The sequence below is a fragment of the Homalodisca vitripennis genome, chromosome 3 (assembly GCF_021130785.1).
Source record: "Homalodisca vitripennis isolate AUS2020 chromosome 3, UT_GWSS_2.1, whole genome shotgun sequence".
Lineage (NCBI taxonomy): Eukaryota > Metazoa > Arthropoda > Insecta > Hemiptera > Cicadellidae > Homalodisca > Homalodisca vitripennis.
This window is the reverse complement of record NC_060209.1, coordinates 119,770,020-119,794,931: the sequence shown is the minus strand read 5'-3', so window position 1 is coordinate 119,794,931 and position 24,912 is coordinate 119,770,020. Positions and strand designations below refer to the sequence as shown.

Below are 24,912 nucleotides of genomic sequence, written 5' to 3'. Positions count from 1 at the left end.
CGTCAATTAAATGATTCCAGGGACTGTGAACATTCCGGACGGAGTGGCGCGGCACGGCAACGACGTTCCTGGCGCGGCTCTGACTGGCGCGACACACGAGGTTTATAGTGGGGACTGCGCTTGTACGGGGTAGTTAGCCGCAGATATGGAGCCATCATATGTGTATTGATTAACTACCAACTTTCAACTCACCTATGTTATAGTCGTGATATTTGGTTATTTTTCTAAAATAATGGATGCAATAGAATTGCTAAAACAGTGTGCATTAGATCGATTCAAGTCAATGTTTTATGTATAATATTGACATAATGTTAACTGCCTTGACGAACAATTTTTAAAGCCAATTTTCTAATTCTAAAACTACATAGTGTATTCAATACTGGATACATCTTAGTAGTACTTCTTATAGTACATGTACTATTGATTGCATAATTGCATTTAAAATTGAACCCAGCTACTATCAGAATTTTAGATTTTAATATTCAAATACAGTATTAGGTATTATATAAATACTAGCTATTACCCGCAGTCTTAGAACCAAAGTCCTTATATTACTTAGTAAAAGCAATTATGATGTAATATTATGGGTATCCTATAAAAGTTTTTAAAACGTAAGTAGGCATACATCAGGTAGATATAAATAATGTCGAAGTTCGTGGTAAACAGTATCAAAGTTTAACTTAATTATTATATCATGTTTGGCACGTGTAGGAGCATTTCTGGTTCTAATTAATTATATACATAACGTCACAGCCGAATCTGCCTTGTCATTCCGATCAAGAAAACACAAATCTCAGATCACACAGGTCTCGGAAACTTACTTCGGTCAAAAAGCGTATATTTCCAGTCCTTGTCATATATTTCAAGTATAGCCTAATACTGAAGGAAGATGAGGCTTTATTGGGCGTATGAAATATAACCATATCCTGAAGTGTGAGTGGATGTAGAACAGCAGCCAGAGTAGCATGCATGAGTCAGTGGCAGACAAAGGCCAGACAGTTAGCTGGCTTAATTGTCTACTTGTGCTGCTGTGTTTGGCGGTGTTTGCCCTCTCTTCCCACAGTGTACATTAGAGCACAGCAACTGACATCGTCTGTACTATACGTGTCCAACACAATGGGGTCCAGTAAGATAGATAACGATAACCTGAAGTGTGAGTGAATATAGAACAGCAGCCAGAGTAGCATGCATGAGTCAGTGGCAGACAAAGGCCAGACAGTAACTGGCTTAATTGTCTACTTGTGCTGCTGTGTTTGGCGGTGTTTGCCCTCTCTTCCCACAGTGTACAGTAGAGCACAGCAACTGACATCGTCTGTACTATACGTGTCCAACACAATGGGGTCCAGTAAGATAGATAACGATAACCTGAAGTGTGAGTGGATGTAGAACAGCAGCCAGAGTAGCATGCATGAGTCAGTGGCAGACAAAGGCCAGACAGTTAGCTGGCTTAATTGTCTACTTGTGCTGCTGTGTTTGGCGGTGTTTGCCCTCTCTTCCCACAGTGTACAGTAGAGCACAGCAACTGACATCGTCTGTACTATACGTGTCCAACACAATGGGGTCCAGTAAGATAGATAACGATAACCTGAAGTGTGAGTGGATGTAGAACAGCAGCCAGAGTAGCATGCATGAGTCAGTGGCAGACAAAGGCCAGACAGTTAGCTGGCTTAATTGTCTACTTGTGCTGCTGTGTTTGGCGGTGTTTGCCCTCTCTTCCCACAGTGTACAGTAGAGCACAGCAACTGACATCGTCTGTACTATACGTGTCCAACACAATGGGGTCCAGTAAGATAGATAACGATAACCTGAAGTGTGAGTGGATGTAGAACAGCAGCCAGAGTAGCATGCATGAGTCAGTGGCAGACAAAGGCCAGACAGTTAGCTGGCTTAATTGTCTACTTGTGCTGCTGTGTTTGGCGGTGTTTGCCCTCTCTTCCCACAGTGTACAGTAGAGCACAGCAACTGACATCGTCTGTACTATACGTGTCCAACACAATGGGGTCCAGTAAGATAGATAACGATAACCTGAAGTGTGAGTGAATATAGAACAGCAGCCAGAGTAGCATGCATGAGTCAGTGGCAGACAAAGGCCAGACAGTTAACTGGCTTAATTGTCTACTTGTGCTGCTGTGTTTGGCGGTGTTTGCCCTCTCTTCCCACAGTGTACAGTAGAGCACAGCAACTGACATCGTCTGTACTATACGTGTCCAACACAATGGGGCCCAGTAAGATAGATAACGATAACCTGAAGTGTGAGTGGATTTAGAACAGCAGCCAGAGTAGCATGCATGAGTCAGTGCCAGACAAAGGCCAGACAGTTAACTGGCTTAATTGTCTACTTGTGCTGCTGTGTTTGGCGGTGTTTGCCCTCTCTTCCCACAGTGTACAGTAGAGCACAGCAACTGACATCGTCTGTACTATACGTGTCCAACACAATGGGGTCCAGTAAGATAGATAACGATAACCTGAAGTGTGAGTGGATTTAGAACAGCAGCCAGAGTAGCATGCATGAGTCAGTGCCAGACAAAGGACAGACAGTTAACTGGCTTAATTGTCTACTTGTGCTGCTGTGTTTGGCGGTGTTTGCCCTCTCTTCCCACAGTGTACAGTAGAGCACAGCAACTGCTACCGCTTGACTTTGCTTTGAAGTAACCGCAACTCGACTGAATAATACTGCTCTCATTTCAATTATTGTAGGTCTCAGTGAACTGGCTGTGCGGCTCATTGCAAACGTCATATTGCACTACAATGCTATCGATAACGCCGTACTGTTTGAAATGTAGATGCATCACACAATGCTTATTATATGTTGTGCAAATGTGTGGGTAGGATAATTATGTAAAACATGATGCATTAAAAATGAATGTAAGTTATATAGGTATTATTTGTCAAATATTTTATCTTTTATATTTGAATAATGTTTCTCTAAACTCCAAATATTTTAATAATTTCTGATATATCATCACGAGATACATATGTTATGGATAATTAAAGAAAATCCAATAATCCGTTACCTCGTGTACAAGAATATAGGGAGCAGATATTTTGTGATAATTTTGCCGGAATGTGGACGCTTAAAATAATTTATTATAATTCCTGTGGCAGGATGTTTTTACGTGTTGGACGGGAAAATGTTTTTTTGGAACGGATGTTCGTGGTTTATTAGGGACAGTATAATTACGCACTAAGCTAATAAATCAAAATAATGGCAACCCTCAATGTTAACTTGGACCAATATAAACTTCATAACATTTATAGTTTATTTTATGTGTTAAATGTTGCACACAAAAGAACATGTTTACCGTAATAGAGTAGGCTATTTAATTTAAATCGCAACGATAGAGACGTGGGGTGAGGCGCGGGCGGTAGTAAACAGCGGGAATACCAATAACAGCGATGTATAGGTTTTTGCCGCGCGTAATTAATAGGGCTGGGGATTTATTGGGCGAGGGAGTTATGAAATAATAATGTGGGGTGGTTTGTGAGTGGGTGTCGGTGGTGAGTAGTGAGGGGGGGGGGTGAGGCGGGGGTGTCATCATTGCAGAGTACTCACATTGGTCAACGCGTGGCTTTGTGTCGTTTGTTACACAAGTGCATTTGGCTACACTGTCATTCTTTCAAATTATTAAACCGATATCATACCATTTTTATTCATAGCTCTGTGCACACCAATGTAATTGTACCGTATACTGACTGTTTCTGGAAGTGAATTATTTATATTTATAGTGCCGTAATTATGTAATACGCTGCAATTATGCCGTGTTACTGAACTTGTTTCTCTGGAAACGATTTATTTTTTTATACGTCGTAATTATGTAGTATACCTTGTCATTGTACCTTGTTACTGAACTAGTTTCTCTAGAAATGAATTACTTGTATTTGTGGTGCCGTAATTGTGTAGTATATTGTTATTATGTCATGTTGCTGAACCAGTTTTCTTGACGATTATTTGTGTTTTCAGTACTGTAATTTTATACTATACTGTCGTAATGTATTGCTGAACTGTTTTCATAGAAGTGAACAATTTGTACACATTGTACTTCACTAACTTAGTAAGATGAAATTAAATTAACTTGGTTTAATCGTAATAATACTGTTTTTCTGGAAATGAATTATTATATTCTGAATCATATAATTATACAATGATGAGTATATCTTATTCATATTCTAGTACGTATACAGCATAATTCCTTCTTGGATAGAATTATTTTTTTAAATCCACACTCTACCCCTCCCTCTAAGAGTTTAGTGAGTGTGGTCTGCACTAACCGAGAGCGTTGCCTGTAACATGTTGGAATACAGATAGACACTGACAATTCGTATGTTACAATCTTCATCATACATCAACATATTATATCAATGGATAGCAAGAACATTTCATGGATATGAATGTCTAATTCTAAAATGTTGGACATGAAGACAATTATTCTCAACTCCGATTTAATGTGCACTACGATTGTAAGGGTGCCCAAAATATTACAGAACTGCAAGTTTAGCTAATAAATTAATTCTAGTGACAACTTTGAAATTCTAAACGCTGATATTTTACGCATAATTTCTTCATATGTCCCTCATTGGTAGTCTGTTGTGCCAACCCATGTAGAGGAACAGTGTTATGTGGGGGGTTGTGTGCAACCGAGTCTATATATAAACAGTTATGAGGAAAGTCGTGTGAGCAAGTAGCATTGCTACATATTGTGCAGGATTTGTATATTCACAATCAAATGTCAAAATAATAGAATATTTGATTTACGCTGTTCCACAAAACATTAGTATATACTAGAGAAAGTCTAATTGTTATATTTTTATTACGTGTATATGCATTTATTCGTAATTTACATTTTTCTTGATTCTTGGCTTATAATTTATTTCTAAATAAACACTAAGTTAGATAATGTTTATGCAATTGTATTTTGTTTTATCACAAAGATAGTAATGTAAGAACATTAATGTTCAGGTGAGAGGTGCCTTGAAATGGGTTAAGCCTCTTGTGCTAATCGATGGTTGATGGTTCTTTAGAAGTTTGAAATCGATTAGTCTGAAGAAACGTCGGAGTTGGCTAATCAAGTGGGGTTTCCATTGCTGTCGCCTCCCAGACTATGGAGTACAGTGTATTCAGTTGGGACCGTGACTGGCCTATACGGGACTCTTGGTGGGCAATGTCCCCACTAAATATAATGAGAACTACATACAGCCTGCTAATTATCGGCACTGTTTCACATATCCTGTTGGCAATCGTTCATTCGACTGTCGACTGGTATTCCTGGTAGGCCGACCTTTACAAGTGTGTGGTAATGTGCGGATATAATTGCAGGACGTGACTTTTTTAGCTAAATTAAAGAAAAACTCATCTACATAAACTTATGTCATAAAATGTTTCTGAAATCTTTTTCGCTAAGTAATTTGTTAAACTGCTTAACCGACTCAAATGAAATTTTGTACACTACCCCTTTATTCAAAGACATAATTTACAAATAAAAAAGTCTATTCTTTCCAATTTTAACTTTATAAATGGCGATAATATTTCAATTTTAAACTTAACTTACTAAAAGAGCGTATGCTATAAACAGCTATAACCAGTTTTTGTATCCCCTTTAAATTTTTGTTCATTGGTATAACTGACAAAGCTACCAATACATACGTATGAGTATAATTGTATACTTAAATCACTTAAAAACGTATATATATTTTTATGAAATGTTTGTTGCCACTTTAATTTTCTGTCTATTGGTATAATTGGCAAAGCTACCAATTAATACGTATTAGTAAGAAAGGTCGTTATAAATAAATTGTCGTTTGTTATACTCTTAGCAAACCGTAGTGAATGAACACTTTTTACCGCTATGATAGTTTTGACAGTTCATACCAACAGATATGAAATAAAATTGGCTATAAGAATGTACTGTTGATTGTTGTCGCCGTAGTTGTGTGTGTCCGTGCACTCGGGTCACGAGCCTTTCTTGCCGCTTGTACTATTGTAGGGGCGGGGCAAGTACTCGTACTTGTGTAACACGGCACAGTGCCAACTTATATCGTGTTTAGAACAGTTAGTGACGGTGTGGCTATCACTATCAGTAAGAGGGCTCGCGTGTCCCCCCCTCCGGTGACAACCTCCCCCACCACCCTTCCCCACCCTCTCTCTTGGCGATATTAAAACCCACATTCCAGCCCGCACGAGAGCTGCTATTATGCACCAAATTTACAGCTTATAAACGATACGAGGTAATGGGTGCCGCTGCTGCCGCGCCGCCCGCCCCGTGTGTGCCCCCCCCCTCACCGCTGGCTCGCTGACATCCACGACCCCCATAACTTGCCAGTAGCCCGTTTTTGCCTCACGTAGTTCTCTACGATTATCTCTTTTATGCCTGTTTTACTGTTCTCGGACATAAAACCCGGTTTAATACACCTCCCCTTGCTTGTCCCGGGACCCCACCCCCTGTTTATTGTTATTTTGCAGTTTCTTAGTGTGTTTGCTAATTATTTGATGCTTTCGCGTTTAATTTATTTTTATGTTTTTAAATCATTCCAGTTATTTCTTTCTTCTACTAAATATTACTATGAAAGGGATTTCCACACACGGGGCACTGCCGGACTCCGCTGAGAAATGGTTGCGGCGTCGCATTTATAACATTTTATCACTCTGACTTGTCAACTAATAGGCTAGTAATATTTATTATAATTTAATTACATTTTTCTTCTTAAATACGATGATAAAGTTGGTACGATTGTTCTATCTTTGAACCGGTTACTATGTGATAGTGGATAAATTTTAGAATATCCTCTCACAAGTTTATTCCTTAAGTACTTATCAAAACTATTTACTGTTCTACTATCAAAAATACTCCTAGAAATACAATTTTTCTTAAGAAATCGAACATTACAGTTTATAAGCGAAGCTAAGAATTCAGCTTTGCATAAACTTTCCACTGTAACAATAGCAAAATAGCTCATTTAACTCGTCTTTACAATCTGAGTTGTGGTATGTCTTTGAATTTTGTTGTAGCATTAAGATTCAAGTATGATTATGCTATAGTAAGCAGGAATGCATTTTTACCGCTTATAACGCTTGCCACTTTGTACAGTGAATATAGGTTTCTGTAGTTGTATTAATACTGATTATGGAACGCAACTTCATCATCGAATAAATTCTTTTTAAAATTCGCGTTGTTCTATTAAAACTAAAACAAAGAATTCATGTACTAAAAGACAGAATCATCGAGATCAATACATCTGCTTTCTTATGTATCTGAGCCTTTGTTTACACCGTTTCTAGATAAAGCCCACTTATATGTACTCTATACATCCTTGGCCATTCTACACATCCTAACACAGCTGTTCGCAACAATCCTGCTGGTACCTTGTCCCGAGTCACGAACTGGCTCTCCATGACGTAGAGAAAGTACTTTTTAAATAATTTAATGTTTTGAAATGATTTTATAGTATATGTTATTTTAAAACGAAAAACAATAGTAAATGAATATATATGTTACACTCATTGCGATTAATCAGTCATAATGTATAATGTCTGGTTATTATGCATTACTTCAGCCATTCATTACTCATAGTGGGCAACGAGATTTGGCAAAAATAATAATAGTTGTAGTAAAGTACTCACTTTGACCACATATTATGAAGAACTCAGGTTTTAAGTGATAATTTCAAGATAGTGTGAGAAAATAGCACTGTAAAGCAATCTGACATTACTTGACCTAACCAAAACCCAACCTAGGTTAAGCTAACCTAATCTAATCTAATCCAACGTAACATATGATTAGAAAAAGTAATAAATAAAGCATGATAATCACTTTGTGAACTTCCGTCAGATATATATATATATATATATATATATATATATATATATATATATATATATATTCAACAGCCATGGATCAGATTTACAAACAGTACAATACACGTTACTTTACTCCAATGATACATTAATAGATTGTTTTATAACAATGGGCCAACTATGGTTTTAAATATAAATGTCTATGAGCCTTCCACTGAATCTTAACTTCATGTGAGTAGAATACTTTTGTATTATCGTGCGTAGTGCCTGCAGATGTTTGTTTGCAGTATATTAAGACACGGTTACAATTAGAATTTATTTTTATGGAATGTTTTTTTTTCAGTATGAGGTTTGTGCATAAATTACAGCGTATTAATTTGAGATGAGCCATCAATGAAGTTTACAGTAGTCTCCCTGGATGAAAGCAGTCTATGTAACTTACGGTTTTCTTCTTCGAAAAGAAAACTGACATGAAGTTCGTCACGCCAGTCAGACGCGACCAGTGAACAATGAAGATCGCCACAGTTGCCAGTGACGTCACAGATATTTCTGACCGTGTCTGTCTTGTGTACAGATACCGTGTGTTTGTTTGGATCACCGACCACCGCCAGTGTTGTAACAGTGGTCTATCGAGTTGCGGGGGCTATACATACACAAAGTAACATTTGTTGTACTGTATATACAAAATGAGTTAACGAAGTAATTCGTCGATATTGTTGAAACATAGTTTTAGTGTGTGGATTTCACATTGTACTAATGTCATTACTAATAAACTACATACAAAGTCTGAACTGGTCGTAAAGATCTTTATGTCTATAGTTAATAATCTATTTGTTAGGCCAATTCTTATTTATTTGTATAATGTACATACTGTTCACAAATTAATGCCAGAATTCGGAACTCAAGATGCGCATAACAAGCTGATCAATAATTCTTATATAGAATTAATTCAACCTTGTTAAATTTACCTAAAGTGATGGTGATGCATATAGTGTTTAGTATGGCGGTTATGATTGTACACTGAAGTCAACTCAGAACACAAGTACCGGTAAGAGGTTAACGTACCAATGGTCAAATAAATAGAATTACTATTTCATGCTGTGCCTCTTGAAAGGTTTATGACATTTCTGTTAAGCAAGGTAATGGATATTAATAAAACCTTTTGTGAAATCAATTTCACGGTTATAAGGATAATAACCGTGCTCGTTTAATCGACGCCTAGCAGAAAACATAATGTCATTGAACTACTTCTTTGAATTCAAGACAGTAATATTCTAATGATACGGTTGTTAGTTGATAATTTAATTTTCATAAAATACAAGGTTTGTTCAATAAATAAAATAGTAAAGTTTAGTTTAATTAAATTGTAGAAGTGTGTAGTTTTCAGGATAATTAGTTACTAGCCTGATAATTAGGCCATAATACGTGGCGTTAACCCATTACATACTAAGTGCAGTCCTTATGTTTACAAACAATATAATCACATTTAAAAAGATGAGAGTAAATTTAATAAAATCAGTGTTTATATATTCGCAGTAATATATATATATTTCAATATTTACAAATTACAAAAATAATATTAAAATATTAATAAAAATAATATCCTCTTTTTTATTTTTCGTACGTAAGTAATACCTGTATCTTTGTTTACATTTCTCTATGAATGGTAACACCCAAGCGTTCACAGTCTAGACTCTAGAAGTATTGGGATAGTGCAGAATATAAGCTTGTATAATCTCTGTGTTAATATTCTTAGTGATTAAGCTAAATTAAATTAGCGTTAAAACGTAACGTAAATAACTTAATGCTCCCTCTTAGGAAAATGTGCTACTGGAGTATACATTACAAATTTGTTGTGTCTCGTTTGGTAGCAAAACTGCAGAAAGTAATGTACAAACTCATTATAATGGTTTAAAAAAATATTAAATTTATTCGGGTTCAAAAATGTAAAGGTTTTAATATTATTTACAATTCAGTAACATTACATTTTCTCACGATTGCTGCATTGAGTCCAATGCAAGTGAACTGAATAATAATCATAAATGATATTATAAGGAGTTGCTACTTCATTAACAAACTAGAACTACGTTTTGCTGAACGTTACTTGGTACGTGTTAGTTTGTCTCGTAGCAGTTGAACAAAACTCGTAACAGTTATATTAGTAGAAGTAACCGTGACATAAACTCAAGTAACACTTAGTCTCGCTTTGAACAGACGGGTTCTAATTTAATTAAAATACTCTCATCGCACTGTGCTACTTGACTCGCTCTAACTCTTTACTTCCACATTTATTTTCGACTCAGACTTTCTCATTTAAATCTTTCTTTGCGAATAAAGAAGTATTTCTTAACTTTTAATTAATTTTATATTTGCGATTCGTGGTGATTGTTGCATTTTCGCAGCTCTGACGTTTTCCTCCCTTAGCAGTTTTTGATTAACATAATTAAATGCACATTTATTATTGGCGAGACTCACGGTTACTGATTCGCTTCGCTAAACTGTTATACGTACTCTAAATGCGAAATATCTAATAGTGTTACTTACCAATAACCATTTAATCTGTAGTCCTGTTGTGTAACAAGATGCTGGAAGAATAGCCTGACTACTATGGGGCGATGGCTGTAAAAGCAACCATTCCATTCACTGAAATAAATATTCAATAGTGGTATTTAACAGTTGCCATATACCGGTCATAATAACCAGACGTTGGAAGAATACAAAGAAAATTATATATGCCTGTCAGGAGTTAACATAAATATTGTGGACGATTACTATAAAACAACAATACCATTCTCTGATCAATAGATGTCATAAATACTGTATGGAGTTCACAAGTTATTACCTTTTAAACAGACAATCGAAACCTCGGAATCGAGTGTTGTAATTCGACTGGTGGTGAGTGCGTAACTATAAGAGTGATTTTAAGTAGAAAACAACAAACTTATTTTTTATTTATTATAAGGTTAGCCACATGTTTCTGAAAGCCATCGAAAATTACGATTCAGTCAAACAACAGGCGTAATTCTTGTCAATGATTGCTGTTTGTTTATGAATGTTGCTTATACAAGAGAACTGTGATGTAATGATACTGTTGTGAGCATTAGATACTTTTGTAAAGTAATATAGGCATTTGCTTTAAATGTTGTTGTGAATAATTCTGGTGCAAAATATGTGACCGATTTTCAAACAAGTATGAATTCATTTTCAGAATATGTTGTTTCGGTATAAAGCTAAGTTGGAGAACAAATGGACTTTTTCGGTGAGATCTCCGTTTTATCGTTCTTTTAAAATACATTAATGGCATTATAAACGTGGTATTTCATTAGAACCTAAACTAAATTTTCTACAATGTTGACCGACGCTTTGTTACCCAAATTGGAAGCAATATACTATGCACAGATTAGCGGTTTAAATATTCTTAAAACGATAAAAGGTTGAATGATAAATGTTTGATTCAAGTAATGAACAGTTACGTAAGAGCAAGCGATCTCTCGAGACGTAGAAGAAAATAGTTGAAGTAGTTTCCAGGTTCTAATGTATTGTTATTATCGTAATATGCAGTTTAGACAAAATACGACTGGTCATTTTATTTGTATGGGAAAAGCCACGTTGACCAACGCTATTTAGGCTGTTTACTGAATACAGACAGACCTATTGTGAGCACATATGCAAATATTTATAATCTATCCTTCAATATTATCTGTTTTCAAAAGACGTTTAATGTTTTAATCCCCCCGCTCTAAAATATAGTGCTTAACTGCAATAACACTAAATAGTGTAGTTATTGTACTATATTCACTACAAAATGACAGCAGACCCCCGGGACAGAATTCTGTACGTTTTATCAAGGTTTATTGTCCATGGAAATCAATGCGTTATTATTGTAACATTAACTTGGCAACAGTGCAATATAATCTGTGATGCTATTTTCCTGAAAGTAACTGAACGCCAACTAATCATCAGTTTAAAACTGTATCCTTTCTGCTTTCAATTTCAGCAAACAACGAACGTCCACAACGCCGGAATGTTGCTGTTTGTTAAATTGTTACAGTTTTAATTTCATGGAAATCTTTTGAAGTGAAAGAAAGGTTCCGGACTTGTGGAAAAATCCGCACCCTCTTGTTCACTTTTCTCTGAGAGCCACTGAATTGAAAGTAAGCGTTACTCCTCCCCTCCATCGAATCGATAGACACTTGTTGCTCCCCCTCGCCCATCGCGATCAAACAAAACAGATAAAGGAAACTCTTTAAATATTTTACACAAGTTTCCCCAATGACTCCCTGCTTTTATTCCCCAGATTTATGCCGGCTTGTTTTCTTTTTGTTACCACCCCGCCTTCGCTTCTCAGCCCTGTTATTGCCGTTTTATTGTTCGCCGCTTTATTGGTGTTTCTTGTTTTAACTTTCAATTTTAATTTATTTCAACTTTTTTACATTTATCACTCCAATACGTATTGTTTGTTGACAGATTGTTTTTAATTAAACCGTTCACTGTCCAAGTCTTTCCTCTGCTCGACTACAAATTTCATACACTGCATCAGTTTTGTAATTTGCACATTATCTATTAATAGTCCTACGCATTACAGTGTAACAGCAACTTCGGAACAATCTACTAGACACCATAAAAAGTTAGAAACTGTATTTTTCTGATTGTATTTTAGGAAAATTTAGTTTTTTTCAAATTGGGTCTGACAATTTGTTAATACATTGTTCCTTTACAGTCAATATTTGGCTGTAAGACTACTGGTTAATTTAATTAATTTCAATAATTTTAATTGTTTAAGTAATTAGCGTTCACAAAGACAACATTTATGAAATTAGTGTGTGTATATATATATATATATACAGTATATATATATATATATATATATATATATATATATATATATATATATATATATATATATATATATATATATAATATCCGGCATGCGGGTTGACTTGCTCTCCCTCGGTGCCTTTACCAGCATTCATCACTGCTGACATATTTTACATGACATCACCGGTCACGTTAATACCGGTACAAATGCACGAACTGACATACCGGCGCGAGGCGAGTAGACAGGTCCGCCACACTACCTGTCGAATCTGTGTTGTCATTTTTGTAAACAAATTCTTCATAGCCTTTGCATGCTTCAGACTTTCCTGGACTGTTCAGCGTCACTGACTGGGACATTCAGTCTAATTAAGCAGATGAAACAAATCATGCGCGCAGTGAGGAAGGGGAATGGTGTATGGTGTAAGTGTCACTTAATGCAGTCACTGTTGGTTCTGGAACAATGTAAACCAAGAGTCTAGAGGTAAAGTTGTGCTGCGATATCCCCACATTACTCCTAATCTGTGTGGTGAAGACGATACGATATTGACTTGACAACACATCATGTTGGCGCCTTCAGATGATGAGTCATCGTTTTATATGTATTTGGTAGCCTCATAAGTTAATACTGGTGGTTGCTGGGAAGGATTAAATTATTATCGTGCACTTTTATACGATACCGAAGTAGAGAACAACTAATATTCTGATAGTATGGCGCTCCCGAAGCTAAGAGGCTTTAGCGATGACTTCTCGCTCGCCACACCGCCCATGTCGGGCCCGAGCCGGCGACACCTCAGTCCGGGTCCGCCCACCTGGACTGCCTGCCTGACTCACCACTTTGAATACAATACAAACTCCCCCCCTCTCAGATCCTCTTACAAGCGGAAAACTCGCGTCATTATTTTTTTGTGTAATTATATACATACAGATCACTCTAATCACTCGATGTGAGTATGTCAACTGTAAAATATTTCCAAAAGTAAATTCATTTACTGTACGACAATGTGTCAGTTTAATTGGATATTGTACTCAAAGTGTAGTAGTTTAACTTTCATGTACATTTTATCAATTACTTTATCACAATTTAAACACACCATAAGATGCTTTTTTAAATTGAAAACTTATTTAATTATGTTCTGTAAGTCTCGGTGTTCGGCAAATGGGCCGAATCTCTGAAACAAGTCGTGTTCGTTGTTTTTACAGGTTTTCGTAACAACTGCATTTTACGACACACTAAAAGGATACAGATAATGAATGAATGTCTTTATGTCCTGCAGAGAGTGGGGAGTTGGTACTGTGGGATCGGCAGTGACGTCAGCTGGTCAGGCCACTGACCTCTGACTGCCGCCGCGCCGCGCCGTTGTGTTTACAAACAGATGCAAGCCGAGATAGCAACAACTACCCTCATCACAGTATTTCCAAAAAGATTTTGCATAGCTTCGAAGATCATAACCGCCGGTTCTTATTCTACTAATGTGTGTTACTCTCTTGTCCTGTTAGACACATAGTGTATAGTCTCCTAATAAGGAGTGTGAAAGTGAGGGTGGTATGATCGTATTGATTTGATATTATGCAAGTTATAACTGCAGCTATTCTGCTTGTAGCAGAGCTGCTGCTTCATCGAGGGACATCATATTACTTAGCAGCTTGCCTGCCTACCTCCAGAGCTCTAATCGTTACTACGTGTAAATTATCTTGATGTAGTCTATGATCCCATATGTATGTAATAACAATTCGCTAAATGTGTTGTGGAGCGCTAATTTCGAGAACGCCTGGACCAATTCGGTCTTTTTCAAATATTCATTGAACTCCGAGGAACATTTTTATGGATAGTAAGGTTTTCCGGAATGTTGTCGAAGTCGGGAAAAAAATAATGGTAATATTTATTAAACATAACATAAATTTAATTGTCACTAAACAGCCATTGACACTTACAGCTGGAGTTGGATAAATAGTCTAAAACATTTTTTACAATTAAATTTAAATACATTATTTAAGTATGCAGTGTTTGGTCAATGTAATGCAGATGGCAAGACAAAATTACTGACTTTCATCGCATATTGCGCTAGTGATGAATTTAAACAATCTAGTGCATAGAACAAACTTGTGAATCACTTGCCATAAAACTCTCCTACGGTACTCGAAACTGGCTGGCTTCTATGACATTTTGATACAGCAGTTTTACAGTAGCGTAAGGGAAAACAAAGAAATAATCACTACTATTCATCAACGAACCATTTTTTCCAGACTACTGTCCGAAAAAACAAGACTTCTATCACGCAAATCCTATTAAAACAACTTTGAAGTGCTGCATGAACTTAGTAAGGAGTTTTCTTCTTATGCCTAAAGTAGATGTTTTTACCGTATTATGCTTCTCTGTCCTACGTATATAGCTTATATACATTTTCTATCGAGACAACAAGACAAACTCAATTAAAGAGCTAGAGATATTTAAGACCGAAACTAGATTACAAGGACGAGAAGTAGACGCCTTTTGAGCGAACTTTGTTTCCGAGACCTACTTATATATGTTCTTGATTGGTGCACAAGCCAAAGACAGCTGTGGTATCGGAAATATAATTCATTCGAACCAGAAATGCTCCTACGCGCGCAAGATCGGATATAAGTCGCACATTTTTTCTTAACCTCTGATCCTCTTAGTCACGAACACTGAAATAATATGTAGGGTGTACATGTACTTAGGTTTAAAAAATAGCATGGATGGACTCCAACATTATAAGTGTTTTTACTAAAAAGGCTACAGACAGCTAGTAAGAATAATATTGCCTTTTAAAAATCTATACTTCTAGAAATAACTTCTATAGTATGTTGATTTAAGCATTGATGTATTGAATATAATCCTGACCCGTGATTGCAAGTGAAACTGTAATCAACCATGCAATTTCCGAATTCTATGAACCGTCTGTTGAACTGTGGAGTACTCTACCACACCCACTCCTACACTTACTAATCGTTCTCCACTGACACGTTTCTTCCTCAAGGTCATTTCAAACGTAACTAAGTTGCAGCAACCAGAAAAGCGAGGTAGCTAGCTGTGCCCACATAATGGAGCCCAAACGAGTAAAGAACAATTCACAGTGTCCTACAAGAGCGTAACACTGTGGTAAATACGGGGATTGAGAAATAAGATAATTGTGCAAGCACTGCTAGGGCAATGAAGGAACTATGTCCATACGATCAAGGTACAAAACGCACCTCCTTCGGTTCGTACTGGAACTTTAATAACATGCGTTGGTAACGCCACTTCCTGGAAGCGAACATATGGAGAAACGAAACCCGTCTTATTCCAAGATGGATCTAGGCGTTGTTACTATATTAAGTTTTGAATTGGTCATAAAGTACAATAAACAAAACCACTGGACTCGGCGGTAATTAAATTAAACCTCATGCGCTGATTTACACGATCCAGAGCACTGTGAAGAGTTTACTTTGACTGTCAAAAGCTAGAAAAATTGTCACAAAATCCAAAGAATTGACACTTTAGTTCTCAATGTTAAAGCTGACATATCAAGGCACAGGCCTCAAAACAACATCCGTGACGAAGTAAAACGATATCGCTGAAAACAGATCGTCACGCCTCGGTCCACATAATACAACAGTGACCTCACTTTTGAATCACGCTCATAAAAGAAGTCTCAAACTCGCGAATGTCCACTTAAGACTAAAGCAGTGGTGAAGTAGCTCAAACTGCCAAACACCTTAGCGACTTCCCACCAAGCAGCGTGGAACTGACGTAATGTAACACAGACTAATCTATAATGTTCTGAGTACATACTCATGCATCCATTGTCAAAACTAATCAGGTGGGAACAAATATGTTCCTCTTCCGGGAACACTGAGCCTAAAGCCTGAGGTGGTGCTGATGGACAAAAAGTCAGATAGCTAATGTAGATTTGGACTTTTCTTAATGTATGTCATCCTGGAAGTACGATGTTGGATAAAACAGTAACAGTTAATGTTGAATACGCGTTCTGTCACTTTGTTGATACGGCGTCAAAGTTCAAGGAGACATAATTCCAGTATCCTTATGGGAGGAGTATCTACAACTCTTAAGAATAGGTAAACCGGCTGGGACGGGCAACCTGCTTTCCACTCACATAACACCTGTAGAGAGTGTTTGAGGTACATTTGCTTTGTGATAGGATCTTAAAAACCATCGGCTTGTGAAAGAAAAGAGATGTCTGCAGTTTATGTGCGCACACCCCAACCGCTGTAACCAAGTCATAGTTTTAGGCCTCAACAAGTGGTCGATGACGAGCAGTACATCAGACATTCTTGATCACATCAAAACCACGCGTAGGAACAATCTCAATAAGATATCAAACAATAAATTTATTAAAGCTGATCAAGAAATCAATCCTAGTTCCCCATCACTCGTTATCAAACGTAAATCTTCTAAAGCTTAAATTCGCTTAAGACTTCATTGAGTGCGAATCTGTGCATTGACTTAATTCGAATGCATATTTTCGCCTATGATCGCCCAATAGCGAAATAAAGGACAGTTCAGGCTCTTGAACTACAAAATCATTTTGAAGAGGTCAGTTATGAATGTTGGAAAGTTGCAGTCGAACCCCAATCCCTTGAAAAGACACCACCAGGTGTGTGATTAGATATCTCTAATCTATAACATGTCCGAGTGATATCTCCGGCTCAGCTTTTTATCACCTTACCCTGTCTACGATCATCAAACTAAAGCACTACATGATTAGATTTATATAGGTGTAGGTATGCTCATCCTTATGGGTTATATTATGCCTTGTAAACATATCTATCTGCAATCTATCTGTATGCTTGATCAGTACCGATTTAGAAATATGGCAATGTGTTCCCGCCATACCGTAGTTCTGATCAGCCATGTAATTCGTTTTCTTTACATTAGTTGTAAAATATGGACGATAAAGACAATGATGCATTAATTCAGTAAATTTGTTTTGTCCGTTAGGGTATTGCCTATTGCCTGGTACATTGACTTTTATTACTTGACTAGTTGAACTTGAGTTAATTTTCTTTAGACCATGATATATATATATATATATATATATATATATATATATATATATATATATATATATATATATGCCTAACAGGCTTCTCTGAACCGAAACGTCACATACCTTGTGCGCAGGTACATACGTAACCGAGTGTAGTATTGTATTCTTATGATTCGGATTAACATTTTCCTGGAATTAAGATCCTATTAACCTGTAGCACTTCATAGACTCCAGTTCTTTTGGTGTCTGGACATATGGGTCTAATAAGATCATTTAAATTCTACAATAAATTAATGAGTTCTCGGATATTGGAATGTCGGTGAGCATTGGAAATTTTCTGGGCTGATAATTTTTGACATTTCAGAACCTCCAAGATCGCTTAACCCTGGGTTGCCATCAAAACCTTATGGCGAAAATGACTGAAAACCTAAAGGTGTAATTATTCTATATTTGTTAGTCTACGTGATTCGTACTAAATAAACTTAACTAATTTATTTTTGCTAGTGCTTTTATATATTTATGAAGAGCCAAATTATATTTTAATCATACTTAAAAATTAAATTGATCTATATAATTTAAAAACTACTGATCTTATGTGTATCAAAGGATGTATAAAAAACATAAATTCATATAATTTCGGCAATAAGTTAAATTTAGTTGTTCACATTGTGTCCAGGAAGTGAAATTAGCTGATAAAAGTCGATCGACAAATCTACAAGAAACTGTTATGTTAAAAATCGGATAAAACAATCGTCACATTTCCCCGTAATTGAGAGAGAGGAAATATAGTATCCAAACTACTATAAATAATAAGAGTGTTTTAATCCTCTATTGAGATTGGTCTAATTTTAACAGATGTTTCCAATTACACTTTACATGCGTAAAGAAAGATATTCTGACAGTAATGTGGTTACATACTAAAATAATAATGTTTGTATGAGCGATATCTTGATTCTTAGGACCTGGTTTCACAACAGGAAGTACAGAAATATACATTCGTCATTCGTATTTGTTATGAGTCGGTGTTTGGGTTTTCTGAGTGAGTTGAACACTACAGCGATATTCTGCAGACAATGGTTACGCGAAATACCGGTAACAAAGAAACAACTGTATTATAATTTGAGCGATGTCTCGATTCTTAGAGTATATTCTCACAATCGGAAGAATATAAATAAAATTAATTCATATTTGTAATAAATCAATGGTTGAGTTTCCTCAACACATAAAATCAAATAAACTTTACATTTTTATAATTAAAAAGTTTAATAAAAAATTAAATTGAGGTTTGTAGCAGTTCTTAATATTCTTTTCATAACATTATTTAGTTATCGATTTTCTAATTTTATTTTGAATTAGGATTAGTCTTTAGACTTTATCAGATTATCATAAAACTACGTATAGTTGTTCTATTCTGTGAACCACAAGTAACCCATGTGTCTACGTAATTCATACGAGAACGGACACGAGGAGACGTTTACAGTTAAGGAGGTCCGAGTGTCGGGTTCGTGATATCCTGTAACTGCTGACGCACACTCAGCACATGAAATATCGGCTGACCGCGTTCTGTTGTTTGCAGGTTTCTCGACGGCAGGCACCATTTCCTCGGCGTGGACCCCCGCCAGCTCCGGCCCGCCGGGCGCGGACGCCGACTCCAAGAACCAGCTAGATGTGGGCGACTGTGACGATGACAAGGATCTGGCGGCGGCCGATGCCGAGGGTGTCTGGAGCCCGGACATCGAGCAGAGCTTTCAGGAAGCGTTGGCCATCTACCCACCATGTGGCCGCCGCAAGATCATCCTCAGCGACGAGGGCAAGATGTACGGTAGGTAACAAGTAAGGCAATATTGTCGGATAAGCTCTGCTGCTAACAACGAGTGGAACAGACACAGCACATCGTTTTACGTTATCTTGTTCCATCCACTTAATGTTACGGGCACCCAACAGACCTCAGTAAGACAATAGGATAGGATTGTCGAATAAGCTCTACTAATAACGAGTGGAGTAGACACAACATATCGTTTCACGTTATCTTGTTCCATCCACTTAATGTTACGGGTGCCCAACAGACCTCAGTAAGACAATAGGATAGGATTGTCGAATAAGCTCTACTAATAACGAGTGGAGTAGACACAACATATCGTTTCACGTTATCTTGTTCCATCCACTTAATGTTACGGGTGCCCAACAGACCTCAGTAAGACAATAGGATAAGATTGTCGAATAAGCTTTGCTAATAATAAGTGGAGTAGAAACAACACATCGTTTCACGTTATCTTGTTCCATCCACTTAATGTTACGGGAACCCAACAGCTCTCAGTATGACAATATGATAGGATTGTCGAATAAGCTCTACTAATAACGAGTGGAGTAGATACAGCACATCGTTTCACGTTATCTTGTTCCATCTGCTTTATGTTACGGATACGCAACAGCTCTCAGCTTCAGCAGAAGAATAATGGTGTTCATTATCTAAACACTTTATGCAATTCGTGTTGTATAAAGTTACGTTTTAACAACACTTTCTGCAATGCATATGTCATCCTAGCTGTTGTAAATGTTCCCTTCACTTTGTATGTTTATATCACTGTAAATGTTAAACCAAAATTCTAATCCCTTCTCACATTTGGATTAAATATTAATAAACAGTTTTGAATTGTATAACAACTTGAATTTTAAAGCTGTATGTAATGTGTTGGTAGTTTTATGTCTAACAAAATGAAATCACTGCCACTAGCATCGTTTTTTAAATTCGGAAATCCCAAAAGGTGGCTGTGATTATTGCATACGTTTTATTATTTCCAAGTTAGATAAAGATTTTCAGGATTTATTCCAATTAAATCTAACTTGAACGAACAAATCTACCTTGTCTTTTTTAAACATTTTATCGCTGCAATATTGACTGGATGGGCGTGAGTCAGCCCCAGAGACAGCAAGATCCTGGTGTCCGGGAGAAAGGCAATGGATATTGTATTGCAGGCACTCACTTTTGTAGCCATCATAAATAGTTGTTAAACGTATCTAGTAGTTAGTTGCTTGTCTCATGAAAAACTAAGTCATTTATTTTAGTTTCTAATGTGTTTAATATGTATAGCAACAATTAAAAAAACCAAACATTTGAATGGTATTGGTAAATTGAGACTCGCGGCCTTATAAATATTATTAAGTATGAGAATTCCGTGAGTTCTTGACTATAGTTGTCGCTTCATTGAGCCTGACACTGCAGAAGAGAGAATGTATTAAAATAATCATTTATTGGACTGGTGTCGTCCTGAAAACAGTATTAAGGATGCGCTCGATGAATAAAGGAATTTCATCCATTCATTTGATTAAATTCGTCCATACAACTTGATAATTTCTTTATTTTCATCATGCATTGCTTTTATAATTCACTTCGCAACCTGGCTGAAAATACGTCTTCATTATGGTTAACACGAATATTGTATGTACATAGTGATTACACGTTTGTTCATCGTTTTACTGTAAACAATTGCAGAGGCAGGAGTATTACACATCCTTTTTCCTGAACTGAGGTTCAGCGGGTAGTTTGGTTAGTCATGATGAGTGAGTGAGTGGTATTTTTGTGTGCATGTATCACTTCCATTATGGCGCAAACAGTGCGGAACAACTGGGCGCCAGCCATCAAGCGCTTTTGTTCTCCAAGCACCTGCTTTTGTTGACAATTTTCCTCATGAATTGAGGTTCAGCGGGTAGTTTGGTTAGTCATGATGAGTGAGTGAGTGGTATTTTTGTGTGCATGTATCACTTCCATTATGGCGCAAACAGTGCGGAACAACTGGGCGCCAGCCATCAAGCGCTTTTGTTCTCCAAGCACCTGCTTTTGTTGACAATTTTCCTCATGAATTGAGGTTCAGCGGGTAGTTTTGTTAGTCATGATGAGTGAGTGGTATTTTTGTGTGCATGTATCAGTTCCATTATGGTGCAAACAGTCCGGAATAACTGGGTGCCAGCCATCAAGCGCTGTTATTACAACAGTTTTGTCTTCTTCATAGCTTTTTGTGTGCAAGTTATTTTAATTCTGAGTTGATTAAACAAAAAACTGTTTCATTTAAAAAATTATTATGCATTAATATCTCTTAATTATTACGTTTGTTAGACTGTTCAAGTTATTTGTTAGTAATTTATATTTATTGTTTTATATGTCAGGGTCTTTATACTATCACGCATTGCAACCGAGTCAAATAATAACAGTTAGCAGTATGGTGCTTGCTGTAAATACTGTATATTGATATACAATCTACTATCATCACTTTGTGGTGACGTGAAAATAGTAACGACGTATTTGGAGAGATTACCGAATAAACGAATTTGTTTCTTTTCTCATTCCGGGGTCAAGATTGAATGCAAATGGGCGAATATAAGGAGTGGGGGAGGAATGCCGGACAATCTGTCGAGGGCGGCAGCGCGGCCACCCGTGAGATGGACACTGTAATTGTCCGGACCCGACCGCTACATGATGGATCTGCCATACAACACTAGTGAATTTATATTTACATGCACATTACATTGTAGTACAATTGAGAAGAAGAGTGCTTATTCTAAAATTTTATTGTTTGTATAATGTTTAAATGTGTAACTCTTTTCGGCGATTGACTTAAAAATTATTAAATGTTCAAGGAGTCGAAGGGAGAGGAAGCCATGAGATGATAAAGACGTTTAAACAACAATAAAGCGTAATTAAATGATCAAAGAAGGTCTCTGATTTAAAAAGAATTTCTCGTACCATGAAACTTTTTGTACATAATACTTGTATTTGTATGTCAAGCGTGTTTTTAAATTTCGTGATACGATAAATTAATTTAACATCGATTTATTTACATAGAAACCTGTAATATTCGTTTATACATGCGGAAAAAAATGAATTCAACAAGTTTTACGATGTTTTAAATTTTGTCGATGTACAGTGTCAAAGTACGATCCAATAAATATGTGTTGTAAGCTTTAAAACGTCAAGTTCAAACGCAATTGAATAGTTTCTTGTCTTTAAATTGAGAAGTAAATTGGAAAGTAACGTGTGGTGGCAATCAATCTGTGATTAATCTGTTCCTTTTCAAACGCTCAGTATATTAAGGGGGGGGGACAGCTGGAGACTGAGGCACATATGGTTCTAACACGGACTAGTCCCGTCAGAGTCAAGTTGCTACAATGATTAGTCTTACAACCTGTGGATAATTGCTCATTACATACAACGAAAGCCCTGTTACAGTGGTTGATTTCTCGTATCTCGAGGTATATAGTTTATGTTTTGGAAAAAATGTATAAATTTAGATTTATGCAACTTGAAAGTTGAAAATTAATTAATTTCTAAATCTAATTTCAAATGTGTGTCATAACTTTAAAAAAGATAAGACTATTAATTTTAACATCCTTACTATTAATTTGTCGTCTATCATAATAATTGTAAAGTCCCATACTGATGAATATAGTTATAAAAATGCAGTTAACTCTTAATCCGCCCTTTATTTCTTTCTGCTTTCCCAAACTTCGGTTTTGAGTTATTTACATTAACAGCAACAAACGGAAATGGAGAGGAAAGAAAGTGTTTTGCAAGTTGCCATTTTCGAACACTTAATTGTGACAATATAATATTATTAATTTTTCACTTATTTTTTAATTGCGAGATTAAATGTCATTATGTAGAGTAAGTACAAATTATAATAATATTTCGAAATAATAAATCGAGTTCAAGCCATACCTAAGGCTTAATACTCCAGAGTCGATTGCACTGTATTGTGTTTTAACGGTATAATTTATTTTACTGGCCAGCTGTAGTGCCCGCTTAACTGTTATATTTATGTATATTCATCAGCATATCCTCGTAAAGCATGCGGCCCACAATTTCTCATTATTACTGTACGATGATCTACTATAATTGTAAATAGGTTACGATCATCAGACTTTGCTCTCTCGTGACATTGCAGAAACCCTATCGTACCGAGTAGTAAACAGAACTGGCGGCTTCAGCTAGACTAGTCAAAGGCAATAACTAACTAGACTAGTCACGTTAGTTCTTATGTTTGTAATATTTTTTATTTGTAATGAGAAAATGGGATATTAAAAAACAAAGTTTGACGTATATATATATATATATATATATATATATATATATATATATATATATATATATATATATATATATACGTATAGAATAGGTAATTGTGATGAGTGACGGGCGATATGCAATGTTATTGCACCAAATCTCGACCCGTCTGCGGATTCCGAATGGCCAACCATTATAGTGAGGCCGACCGGGATGTGGAGAGTGATGTGTTTATTTTAATAAAGAGCGTTTGACAATAAGGGTGAGCGTTGCAGGGCGGGGTGTGGGTGGGGAGAGGGGATGGCCCCCAGAAGACAATAACCGTCGGATTCCTGAGAGGGGAGTCACGGGGACAGGGCCGGGGCCACGGTACGGTGCATGTACACACTGTTAATTAATTATACATGCGAGCGCGTGTGTGCGTGTGTGCGGCCAGCTGCCACTTTGCGGCGAGGCGCAGCTCAGATACGTTTACACTCGCGCTCCTGCTGCCGCTCCTGCTCCGGCTGTCCACTAGCCAGGACACTTTCAATTCAACTGTAAAAACATACGTTTCTGTCATAATATACGAGTATTACTAGCTTCCTCGGTTTGGGCACAGTATTTTCATACACTGTTGTTAGTAATTATTTATTTGTATAATCATTTGAGCCTAATCTGAAACAATATGATAATTTGTTTCAGGCTAGAGTTTCAGATCATCTATACAATTATAAAAATTACACCAAAGGATTAAGTTATCGCTCGAAAATCTTCTGCCACATAAAAGCTAAACTGCCTGTTCCAGAACCTCATTCATATTTTAGCCGCAATCTGCTATTTTGTATATCGTTTAAACAATTTCATTGTTTAAATCCAGTTAAATTATTTTTATGAAACTTGGCAGATGTCTTAATGACTCAGATATCTAAAATGTCCATAAATAAATTTCAAAAAGTCGGCTATTAAATATTTTGAAAACAATTAATTCCATGAAAACTAGTAAGTATTTGTAACATACAAAATATTTGGAACTTTTAAATACAGTTCTAACAGTGCCTACGTGGTTTATTTGCGTTGATTCATAAAAAGCTTTATCTATTTTAATTTTACGTTTAACATTACTTTTTGATGTGGTAGTAAATTGAACCTTCTAAGATGATGAATACATACAAATTACAATAGTATCAAAATAATTTAGATGAATAAAATGACAGTTTAACAATTCCTAATGCACTTAGGAAAATAAAGCGGATTTT

At 36.4% G+C, this 24,912-nt stretch overlaps 1 protein-coding gene across 5 annotated transcripts in view; it reads left to right on the top strand.

Moving 5' to 3' along the window:
* LOC124357424 (protein scalloped) overlaps window positions 1-24,912 on the top strand; it is a 151,830-nt gene that overhangs the window by 96,680 nt on the left and 30,238 nt on the right. For all 5 annotated transcript variants that reach the window (XM_046809226.1, XM_046809225.1, XM_046809222.1 and 2 more), the window contains one exon: window positions 19,193-19,438. In XM_046809226.1, the coding sequence (XP_046665182.1) occupies window positions 19,193-19,438 (246 nt within the window). The remainder of the gene's footprint in view (window positions 1-19,192; window positions 19,439-24,912) is intronic.